Source organism: Gekko japonicus, unplaced genomic scaffold, assembly GCF_001447785.1.
Source record: "Gekko japonicus isolate JY-2015 unplaced genomic scaffold, Gekko_japonicus_V1.1 scaffold449, whole genome shotgun sequence".
Taxonomy (NCBI): Eukaryota; Metazoa; Chordata; class Lepidosauria; order Squamata; family Gekkonidae; genus Gekko; species Gekko japonicus.
Genome location: NW_015170287.1, coordinates 386,249 through 398,858, shown reverse-complemented (window position 1 = coordinate 398,858; position 12,610 = coordinate 386,249). Strand labels below are relative to the sequence as shown.

At 40.9% G+C, this 12,610-nt stretch overlaps 1 protein-coding gene across 1 annotated transcript in view; it reads left to right on the top strand.

The window, feature by feature from the left end:
- The window catches only part of CSMD3 (CUB and Sushi multiple domains 3), a 796,050-nt gene that overhangs the window by 720,256 nt on the left and 63,184 nt on the right, over positions 1 to 12,610 (top strand). The window contains exons 56-58 of the mRNA XM_015417873.1: positions 3,443 to 3,625; positions 6,780 to 6,956; positions 10,373 to 10,552. Coding sequence (XP_015273359.1) covers positions 3,443 to 3,625; positions 6,780 to 6,956; positions 10,373 to 10,552 — 540 coding nt within the window. The remainder of the gene's footprint in view (positions 1 to 3,442; positions 3,626 to 6,779; positions 6,957 to 10,372; positions 10,553 to 12,610) is intronic.

Genomic DNA, 12,610 nt, shown 5'->3' with positions numbered 1-12,610 from the left:
CACAGAGATGATTTCGTGTGTCCTTACTCCACATGTGCAGTGCACTCATAGTAATTATGGGTATTTTTCTAATATTCAAATAGGACAAACAGAGATTTTGACACATTTGTTAGGAAAACAGCTCAAAATTCTGTAGATTTGTCTATCAGGCTCATATCTGCCCATTTGGTCATTACAAAATTAGTAGTCTTGAGCCAGTTTCTCCAGCTTCTTTAAAAGCCATCACAAAAATGTGAGTAGGGGACAGTAACTCTCAACTGAATGAGATCTAAGAAACATTTGACATCCTGAACACTACCCAAACATATATGGTCCCCCTTCCCCTCAAAAAAAATATGATCCACTGATTTTCCAAACTTGGAGAATAGTAAACAGAATCAACCTTCTGCATGTTTAGGAATTTTGAGGTTCAAACTTGTAATAGGTGTTTTGGCTGGAATGTTTGGTGAGTTAATTTGAAACTAGCCTACTGGGGTCATTCCTTTTATTGCACTAAAAGTGAATTATAGATTTTGTGCCACTGAAAAGCATCAGTCATGTCTTCCTTGTGAGATACTTCCTTTGTGTGCTTTCATCTACACCACAGTTACAAAAAGACAGACATAAATCTGTTCATTTAAAAAAAACACTAGTGGAAAGCCTTTTCTAACGTGCTTTTGTAGTCTAAAATGACTGATAACTGCTTCAGAGACCCCACAGCAGACAATAGCCTTCTTGACCCCTACACTCAGACCTCCTCCTGGCTCCATAACTGAGCCAATTTGGCTATTATTGAAGTTCCAGTACTGGCAATGTTACAGTATCCACACAAACCTGCCCCTCCTTCTTTTTATGTTCTCTAGGAATATAGGCCAATAGGATCCTGCTGCATTATTTGGTGTGTGGGGGGAGGTCAGTCTGGTGGTTGAGAGAAGCAGACCATAAGATTGTGGGGGGAGTGTTGAAAGAAAAGTAGCAATGTACAGCTTTTTTGAACCGAAAGAAGCTGTGCCCCTGTGATGATCTCGGAATCATCTTTATGAGATTGGGAATGGCCCATGGACTGGTCTGCTTCCATCCCTCCTGTAAATGACATGTTTATTATTATCATTTCTTTTTTGAGATTTATACTCCACATTTTTATCAAATGATCTCCATGCAATAGGAAACTAGGTTTTGTGAGACATCTGCAGAACATGTTTTTAATCTCTGATTTAAATTTAACTCTGTTTGGTATTACTATAGTTAATGCTGGTGTAAACATAATGCCACATCATTGTCAACATGGACAAGGGAAGAAGGGATTTGTACAGACAGATGGGGTAGAATCTGGGGAGGGAGGCACAAGCTGATCAGCATTCTCAATACCACAGTTTCATAACAAAGTTTGAGTTCAGTGGCACCTTAATCATAGAATCATAGAGTTGGAAGGGACCTCCAGGGTCATCTAGTCCAATCCCCTGCACAATGCAGGGAATTCACAAATACCTCCCCCTCCACACCCCCAGTGACCGCTGTTCCATGCCCAGAAGATGACAAAAAAACCTCCAGGATCCCCGGCCAAACCGGCCTGGAGAAAAATTGCTTCCTGACCCCAAAGTGGCAATCAGTATTTCCCTGGGCATGTAAGAAAGGCCCACAAGAACTAAGCACTGAGGCAACCCTTTCTGTCCTCCCTCTCATGGTATGACTAAGTTCACACAATCAGCATTGCTGTCAGATGATCATCTAGCCTCTGTTTGAAAACATCCAAAGAAGGAGAGCCCTTTAAGACCAACAAAATTTAATTTTGGGTAGAAGAAGAAGAAGAAGAAGAGATTGGATTTATACCCCGCCCTTCACTTGGAGTCTCAGAGCGGCTTACAAACTCCTTTCCCTTCCCCTCCCCACAACAGACACCCTGCGAGGTGGGTGGGGCTGAGAGAACTCTGACACAAACTGCCCTTTCAGGAACAGCTGTGCCAGGGCTTAAAGTGGTGCCTTCCATGAAAATAAATTCAGGTAGGTACCCGTGTTGGTCTGAAGCAACAGAACAAAGTTTGAGTCCAGTGGCACCTTTAAGAACAACAAAGTTTAATTCTGGGTATTTGAAACTGTTAGTAGTAGTTATGCCAACCACGCATGAAAACTGAAGAGCAGTAGATCGTGTGGTGGTTACATTTCAATATAAAGAGTAGCCATGTAAGCAGATCCTTTACTTTTGTGAATAAGTAACAATAGGACCATGGCTCTTCCCTGGGATTACAAGGGAGTAGTCAGAGATCACAAAACCATCTTGGGCCCCGGTCACACGGGCCGGATAACGCAGGGGGGAGGCGTGGCTAATTGCGCCGGTGCAATTAGAGCCACCAGAACGCGATCCGACGCATCAGTGGCAAACCACGGGTCCTGTCCTCCCCACCTGTGCATTAACAAGGGGCCGGCATGATCACACCACAGGTGTCATGCCTGCCCTTGACTCACGTACCGTTTGCCACTACATACGAGGTACTGTTTTTATTGTGCTTTTTTAGCAGTTGGCCACGGGTTAGCCACGGGTGTGCTCCACTTGCCAGATGTTGCAGTGTGATCGCACCCCGATAATCTGCCCACCACCCGTGACTCTCCCGCGGCAAATTCGCCATGTGACCGGGACCTCAGTCTACTATCTCTTCATTATATTTGGGTCTCCAAACTGGGGTTTTAAAAATGGTCAGATATTGACCAGTATAAACACATTTGCTGAAGAGCAAAGGAAATCTCCTTTGATTAGTGGGCAGTGTTATGGGATGTTGACCACATTCAGAACCTAATTAGAGGAATGGAAGAAATGTTCTTTTAGTTCAGGGTGGCTGGTGTGTCTGGGATTTATTCACCTTTTTAACATTTTCAGCAAATCACATGAGTCATCTCGATGAATGGTATATATCCAATATTATAATACGTCCCTTGTTTCTGTATTTTTAATAACATGTTTTACTCTGGGCAATATAGATTGATTTATTATAAAGGATTGGATATTAACTATTCTGCAGAATATTGATGTTACTTCTATCTAGTCTAGTTCAACTCCTGACTAAGTGGAGAATTAGAAGTACCACAGTGTGCTGGGAAAAAAGTAAATTCTGAATTTTATATTCTTTTAATTGGTATGAGCTACAAAAAGAGAACAGATACTAGCTATATGTTCTGATTGAAACCTGGTATTCTTCATTATAGTATTCTTTATTAACCCTCTTCATACTTCTGTGGGATGTAATTAGATGCTACTCATTTCAAGTTCAAAAGAAAATAAATATGTAGAGTTTCTGTGTGCTTTTTCAAAGTGCATTTTAATTTTGCATTGATTACAAAACTGTCTCGTAACATTATATCATTTATGGTTGTATATGCACTCAGTTTCTGGTACTACATTAACATACATCAGTGTAATCTGCCCAATTTTTTATGTTCTCTGAAATAATCTCTGTACCATAAATTCTAGGTGATAATGCAGGATCTTGTGGTGATCCAGGAACCCCAGGTCATGGTTCAAGAGAAGAAAGCAATTTTAGAATTAAAAGTGCTGTGCAATTCTCTTGTGAGCTTGGTTACATTCTTCATGGATCAGAGGAAAGGACATGTCTAGCAAATGGAAGTTGGACAGGAAGGCAACCAGAATGTAAAGGTAATTCATTTACAACAGACTTTGCTGGCCAAAATGCTAATCAATAACCATATCATTTTAGAGAAACCCAAAACCTATTCTGTTATTTGCATAGCCCAGAGGGCCTATCCTAACCCTAAGTATTGCAGTGTCATTGCACCAGTTCATGGACACTGAAATAACTATGTGGATGAATGTTGCAAGTCCCTCCCTCCATAATGCAGCTGATCAGATTGTTTTCAAGAGTGGATTATGCTGTTCGCATGGTTCTTTTCCTCTCCCTCCTTTAAAGGGTTGAAATTCAGTCAATTATTTCTTTTAAGGATTAGGCATGCATTTGGAACCCCTATGCATGCTAGGGGTGTGCACTTGCAAAATTATAATTTAAATTCTGAATCAGAAAGTCTAGAATGGCATTATTATAATTTTCATTAGGTGTTGGGAGGGGAGAGTATGCATCAGATATACACTGAGGAGATTAGAACATATTTTGAATATGTACAAGAATATGAAACAGAACAGTTCACACAGCAAAACAATGAGCATAGAATGAAATGTCTGAAATTTGTCCAATGTAGTTACCTTCAACAAATGATGTGAAGCACAATACATTGTGATAAAAGCAGGATGCTGTATGATATTTATGGAAAATAATTTGTTTACTCCTGTTTAATAACAAATAAGAAATAATTCCCAACATCTTCCTCATGAGAGAAAAGCTTCTTGAATACAAAAGACAATTTGAGAGCCTCTTTTCTCATATTTTATATCTGGGAAACTGGAATTTTTCAGTTCCATTATACGCTATGGGAACTATTGACTCGAGAATTGAGCTGCAAGAGGAGCCAGCCCAGAATCAGCTGGAGCTGAGAGCTCCATACTACCCTGACTGGGGCTGGCTCCTCTTGTGGCTCCCACCGCCCCAGCCAATCCTGGGCAGTCTCCTCTTGCAGCTCACTTTAAACCAAGCTGTAAGAGGAGCCCAGTGGTATACCTGAATATACCGATAGCCAATCAGATTCTTTGATCTGTATTAGTCTTAAATGATACCCGAAAAATACCTTACTGGCTTAATTTATGCTGAATGCAGTACCCCTAATCAGGACACTCAAGTTCACTGCAGACACCATCTGCTGTGTCTCAAGCCCTATTAGAACCACTTTTGGGGGGCTGTTTTTTGAAAGGACCTCTGCATCTGCAAACATACCACAACTTCTACTTTTTGTTTGCATGATGGTTAAGGAGCAGCAATAGGTTAATGGGGCAAGGTAGAGTTGTCTACCACCAGGTGGGGTCTGGAGTTTTACCAGAATTACAAAGGATCTCCAGATTGCATAGATCAGTTCCCTTACAGAAAATGACAGTTTCAGAGAGTGGACTCTATGTTACAACCCTGCCAAACTCTGTCTTCCTCAGTTACCATCCCTAGAGCTCCAGAAATTTCCCAAGCCAAAGTTTACTCAGCAATAAACAGGATAAGTCCAGAGCTCTAACTGTTGGCTTGTTCCTCACTACACTGGTCTTTTCGCATTTGCCTGCCACTCCAGGGGTGATTTCCCACAAGCGCTCCTCCTTGCTCACTCTTCTCTTTGGCCCGATGGTACATGTCAATTTCACACAAGCTGCTGCACGACCGCATTTTGCCTCGCAGCCTCGTGCGATTTTCCCTGGGTCTACTCAATCCTGTTTTTTGAGAATGGAGTAGACGCGGGGAAAATCGCACAAAGCTGCGGGGCAAAATGCGGCCGTGCAGCAGCTTGTGTGAAATTGACACGTACCATCGGGGCAAAAGGGAGGAGCGCTTGTGGGAAATCACCCCAGATTTTCTCAGTGTTCAAGTAAAAGCATTTTAACTCCACAGCAAAACAACATCCAAATAACCCCAGGGCAGCAGCAGGCTAAAACCAGGCTGACCATTGCAGGGAGGTAATGAAATGCAGAATGGGGGGAAAGTCCGGAATAAAAAGAAGGTTGAACTCAATTTAGTACAGAATGAGGGGGGGGGGGAAATCCTGGATTAAAAAGAAGGTTGAATTCAATTTTAGTGCCAAATTGCTTGGAGGACACTGTGGTGAACATGGATTAAAAGGAGACTGCAGAAAGGGCCTCCAACAAGTGTACCTCCTGCTAGTTGGCTTTCATTTCCCTGCCTTCAGTTGTTTTGCTGTGCTGACCATTGTCCTAGTTTTGACATCAGGACGTCATAATTCTGGATCACTCCCTCCCTCTCATATGATTGTGACATCATTTTCTTTCAGGGACACATGTTGCCACTTAGGGGTTAAAGGGGGATACCAAGTCTGGTGGTGGTGGAAAGTTCCATCAAGTCACAACTGACTCATGGTGACCCTGTGGGGTTTTCAAGGCAAGAGACATTCAGAGGTGGTTTGCCATTGACTGCCTCTGGGTCATGACCATGTCATTTCCTTGGAGGTCTCCCATCCAAATACTAGCCAGGGTCAAACCTACCTAGCTTCCCAGATTTGGCGAGATTGGGCTGTCCTGGTCTATCCAGGTCAAGGCACCAAGTCTGGAAAGGATGAGAATCATTGGTCCATGCCAACACAGTCATTACTAAAAGCTTTGGTGTGCACCTTGGTTATAACTCAGTTGGAGAGTGACACTAGCAGAAAGAGAAGGCAATATCCTTAAATAACCTCAGATGACTTGGGACAATATTGAACTGTAATAAAGAAAATAAATAAAAGAAAGGATCTGGATTGTTGTGACATAAATATCATGCTGGGCACTGAAGGTGGAACATTTCAAACTGGCCATGGTCTCATGAAATAAAATTACTATTGGAAGGGCGGGGGGGATACATGAATTCTAATAATAAGCTGTGGGCTGCATTTACAAATATCCACTAAAGCAGGATCACCAATCACAAGTAACTGTTTGCTTGTGAATAGAATTTGGCACTAGGTATATTTTTGGTATAAGATAAATAAATTTTAAGGCTCCTTCTCAGGTGAAAGATCTAGACTAGTAAAGGAAACCCCAGAGCTACAATAAGACAAGTGATACTTCTCAGGTGGATTTTTCATATTACTTGGCCATGTCATCAGGTTCTGCCCAAACCAATATTCATGGGAATATCATTTGGAATTTGGTTCTGTAACTTTTAAAATCATACTTCACTGAATTTCCTATATTTCTATATTTGACTTTCTAGCTGTGCAGTGTGGTAACCCTGGAACAACTGCGAATGGGAAGGTTTTTCGGATAGATGGCACAACGTTTGCTAGTTCTGTAATCTATTCCTGCATGGAAGGCTATATTCTGTCTGGCTCTTCTGTAAGACAGTGTACTGCCAATGGAACATGGTCTGGTTCCTTACCCAATTGTACAAGTAAGTTTTGATTGAACACATTTTATTTTATAAGAAACTAAGCGGCAGCAGTCAACAAGGATGAGGGTTGTTATAAAATTTCCATCATGGTCTTTTGTTGTTATATGATGACAGAAATATGAGAAAATTAATACAAAATCGAAACAAAAATAATAATGATTTTTTTAAAAAAATGTGGAGGAAAAGAGTAAGGGAAATGAATCTGTTTTCTTCAAACACACAAGGAAGAACACCCCTTCTTTCTTGCCAAGGTATTGCCTCTGTCTCAGTCAGTTAGTTATGTAGTTAGTTAGGTGTGTGTGTGTGTTAAGTGCCAAGTTGCTTCTACGAATTAACATTCTCCAAATTGTCCTGTTGTTAACAGCCTTGCTTGAGTCTTGCAAAATGAGGGCTGTGGCTTCCTTGATTGAGTCAATCCATCTCATCTTAGGGCTTCCTCTTTTCCTGCTGCCTTCATCTTTTCCTAGAATGATTGTCTTTCCCAGTGACTCTCATCTTCTCATAAGGTGACCAAGGTACGATAGCCTCAGTTTAGTCATTTTAGCTTCTTGGGTGAAAACCCACTTATTTGTCCCTTTGGCAATCCATAGTATCTGCAAAACTCTCCTCCAACACCACATTTCAAATAAATCAAATTTCTTCCTGTTAGCTTTCTTCATTGTCCGGCTTTGACACCTATGCATAGTAATGGGGAATACCATGGCATGAATTAACTTGGTCTTGGTCACCAATGACACATCTCTACACTTAAGAATCTTTTCTAGCTTCTTCATGGCTGCTGTTCTTAGTCTCCTTCTGATTTCTTGGTTGCAGTCTCCTTTTTGGTTGATGATGGAGCTGAGGAATAGAAAATCTTGGACAATTTCAATTTCTTCACTGTCAGCCTTGAAATGGTGTAATTCTCCATTAGTCATTACGTTTGTCTTCTTGATGTTCAGCTGTTTTGGCACTTTCTGCTTTAAACTTCAGCAGCACTCATTTCAAGTCTTCATTATTTTCTGTAGTGTCATCTGTGTATCTCAAATTGTTAATGTTCCTTCTATCAATTTTCACTCTACGTTTGTTTAAATCTAATCCAGCTTTCCTTATGATACATTGTGCATATTCTGTCATAACAGTAACCTCTTGTTTGGAGTACAGGTTGTACATTGAAACAGTCAGATGTTTTGACACACCCATTTCTTTTAAAACCAACAGTAGTTTTTAATGATCTACACCAATGCTCCCTCTAAGCTGTGCAGTCTTGTGAGCAAAAATTCTACACTGTGAGCTACTGGCATTAAAGTTGTGAGTGACAGATTTGCGTACTGCATAAATTAGTTTGTTCTGGAGCCATCCTTCCTGAGCTAAGACAAAAATGTGTGAGCCAGAGGCTAAAAAACTGTGAGCTAGGTCACACTAATTCTGCTTAGAGGGAACACTGATACACAGTCAAAAGCTTTGCTATAACATATGAAAAACAAGCTGATTTTCTTCTGAAATTCTCTCGTATGCTCCAGTAACCAACATAAATTTGTAATATGATATCTCGTGCCTCTTCCTTTTCTAAATCCAGCTTGAATGTCAGGCATTTCTCATTCCATATATGGTAACAGTCTTTGTTGTAAGATTTTGAGCATCACTTTACTTGCGTGAGAAATTATTGCAATGTCTCAATAGTTGCTGCAGTTGGTTAGTTGGTTTATACATGAATTTTCAATGATTAAGTTGCCAAAGCAATTTAGATGAGAGCTCCAGGCTACATTCCGCAATTTGGAAATGTTGGGTTAAAGGAAAGTACTTTGCAGACAGGTTCGATTTTTTTTTTAACCCGGTTTCTTAATTATAAGTTATGCAACTGTTGATGTGTTTTTTCCCCAATCAGGACATATTACAATCAACTGGAAAAGTAATAAACATGAAAGGCATAAAACAAATGTAAATCAGCAGTCAAAAATTCAGTGGAAACCAAATGGACTGGGGGGAAAACATGTAAAAGAGGGATGGAAAAATTCCTTGATCATTCAAGAAATGAAAATTGGCAGGTTTATGCATCTGTGCTTTGGTACATTTCTTCTACCAGTGTATAATTCCATTGGCACAGTGATCTTATAGTGGTTTAAGAGGCATGAGTAGCAGAAGGGAGGGGCACGTCATCACATTATTTTCCTAACTGATGTCGAGCCTGACATATGTTTTAAATGTGCACGTCAAACTGGAAAAGCAATAAACATGAAAGGCATAAAACAAATGTAAATCAGCAGTCAAAAATTCAGTGGAAACCAAATGGACTGGGGGGAAAACATGTAAAAGAGGGATGAAAAAATTCCTTGATCATTCAAGAAATGAAAATTGGCAGGTTTATGCATCTGTGCTTTGGTACATTTCATCTACCAGTATATAATTCCATTGGCACAGTGATCTTATAGTGGTTTACGAGGCATGAGTAGCAGAAGTGAGGGGCAAGTAATCATATTATTTTCCTAACTGATGTTCAGGCTGCCATATGCACATGTTTTAAATGTGCACGTCAGCCTCTTTTCAAATAAAATTTTACATTTAACCATCCCCATCACATAATGTCTGCCACAGAAGAAACCCATTTAAAGCATTGGGTTACAGTCCCCCCCCCATGCAAAACAGAAAGCCAACTGAGAAACATTCTTCATGAATGTTTACAGTTATATAGAAAACTTAGGCCCCGGTCACATGGGCTGGATATCGCGGGGGGAGGCGTGGCTGTTTGCCCCAGGGCAAAATAATGCGCAGTTGCGCCAGCAGACGTACCGTGGAGGTCCCATGGTAGGGGGGAGGTGCCAAGTACACCACAATCCTGCACTGTGGCAAAGAAGCGACGCGGCAAACGGGTGTTTTGTTTTCCGGACACCAAAGTGTGTGCATGCCCCGTTGGGTGCTTGTGCGCATCCCATGGACAGTTGGGGGAAAAAACACCTTTATACGAGGGGGCATGGGTGGGCACCGGAACTACCACCGGAAACGCGATCAGACGCCCGTCCTTGCCCCGCGGTTACCGGAAACTAGTACCTCCGAGGTACTAGTTTTTAACTGCCCGTCTTCGGCGGGAAGCCTCGGGTTCGCCATGGGAGCTCTACGCTTCCCAGATGTGGCGGTGAGATTGTGCTCAGAAAATCCGCCTATCTTTTGTCTCTCTAGCGTGCCTAATGCTCCATGTGACCGCAGCCTTAGTTATCTTTTCTGTTAAATATAAAAGTGTAACCGATATGGTAATACAAGATGTTTAAGGAATTATAGATATTTTTTTTACAAATAAATAGTATACACATTTTATATTCTACGTGGTGTTTGCTTTCTGAGGATGGAAATATTTGTGTAATCAATAACAAATTTTACCATATTTTTTTCCGTAATAGTATTGATGGGCTACCATCATGTCTGTCAATGTTTTTTCTTTGTAGTAATCAGTTGTGGGGATCCAGGTGTCCCAGCCAATGGCCTAAGATATGGTGATGATTTTGTTGTGGGACAAAACGTTACATATATGTGCCAGCCAGGGTACACAATGGAATCCAACAGCTCCAGATTTCGGACTTGCACCACTAATGGCACATGGAGTGGAATGCTCCCTACATGTAAAGGTACAATTTTAGATTTTCCATGCTTTTATAGTGTATTTTCTCTAGCAGACCAGCATAATACATTTATTGTACTGTAGCCTGTTCAGCACTTGACAATCCCATCTGTTGGTTGGTTGTTGTTGTTGTTTTCCCCTTTCCCCAAGCTGTTTGAAAAATAAGAGGTTTGGGAGCTCCTGGTGATTTGCTGTAATGGCTAGTGAGTAAGGTTGGAAGGAGTTGCCATTGTATCCCCACCAGTATCCCACCCGGAACCATAACTCCTAGTATAGATGGAAGCTTTACCGAGTAGGTTCATAGTCCACAGTTTTCTAGTGGGTTACTGGCCCAATCCAGAAATAAATGAGCCTCTTCACCCTCACCTGAGAGCAGATAAAATATAGAAGTATAGTCACAGTCGGGACAATTCTTATCTGCACTAAACCCAGGCTTGCATGCTGCTGGACTCTGGCGTGGAAAGGTACATAGAAAACCAGATAAAATATAGAAGTATAGTCACAGTCAGGGGACAATTCTTATCTGCCCTAAACCCAGGCTTGTATGCTGCTGGACTCTGGCGTGGAAACGTACATAGAAAATACCATTTTTCACAGTCAGACACATAGGACAGAGAGCCCGGCATCATTCTAGGGACATCCCCGGGGTATGGTGGGATTCTGCATGTTATGCTGGAAAGTTTAGCAAGACATCACCCCTTTGTTATATCAGGGGATCATCAGGATAAGACATGAGGAAGGCATGTTCACTTCAATGGGTCACTTCTGAAGGCTGCTGTAGTTGTTTTATGTTTCTCAAAATGTTGCCTTACAACTGTTGCTATTTATACTCATTTCCATATGGACGAGTAACAGCAGACTTAGAAATCGTGGGTAAGGTTATTTCTTTTTTAGGACCTGGACAATTTACCCTAAGCAGTGACTGCACATAATTGGCATGTTTCAATTATGTATAATTTGCATATCATTTCTGTAAATGCTGTTCCGCTTAAGTGGTGGAAAAAATGTTGCACTTGCGCTATTTTCTGAAGCACTTTGCTCCTAGGCAAGTTCGATAATAGAAATAAGCTGGGCTGGAAGAAAAGTGTTGAAGGTAACACAAAACAATGAGGCGCAGATGACAGAGCTTAACTCTCTTCACCTGTGTGCTGAGACATGAGAGACCCCCCACCGACCCCCTCCACTTTTCACATCAATAGGTAGATGTGTGGATACACACATGGATCTCCCTCTGACATCTAGTGGGTCCTTTACTGTGCCTTTTTAGTATTCTGTGCTTTTTTTAGTATTTTGCCCTCTGACTTCATCTAATTGAAACATAGCCAGTAGACAGATTAAAATGTTATTAAGAGAGTCTCCTCATAAAAGCTTTTGTTCTTCTATACCCTCACACACTTTATGTTCATTTTTATAAATTAATGAAATAATGAATTAAGAGCACTGTAAGGGAAATGAGCCAGAGTCAAAGAGTATGGGTGGGGTGCATACGGCTCCCCCTCTTGATTGACTCCAACTCTTTTGCTGCTGAATTCTGTTATGATTATCATAATTCATTCTTTCCTGCTTGTTTCTGATATAGTCTTCCAGTGCTATCCAGTCCTTTCTAGGTCCATTTAGATCAACAAGCTTAGAAGGGTATAAGACTGCATAGAACGGCATTGGCGTCTTGTTGGGGCCCTTCACACATTACTTTTCTTTTTATACGTATACTTAAGATCTACCTAAAATAACATGGGAAAAATATTTGAAGTGCATTTATCACCTTTTTTATATACAAAAGTCCTGTATTACTTAGAAGTAAGTGCTTCCAAAATGATATGCAGTAAGTACAGTAAGCAATTACAAAGCATTAAAATAATGTAAAAAACTAAACTTCAGTAGAAAACAAGCCGTTTATCAGAGACAGCAACTTGATACAAATGATAAGGGACCAACTCACAAAGGAGTTACAATAAAATACAAACATTTTATCCAGTTTGTGGAGCAGTATTAGAAGACAGCTAAATTCACAGTCTATGAAAGGACATTTCAAAGCTCTATTAAAATGGCCATACTTTGTTCAGGT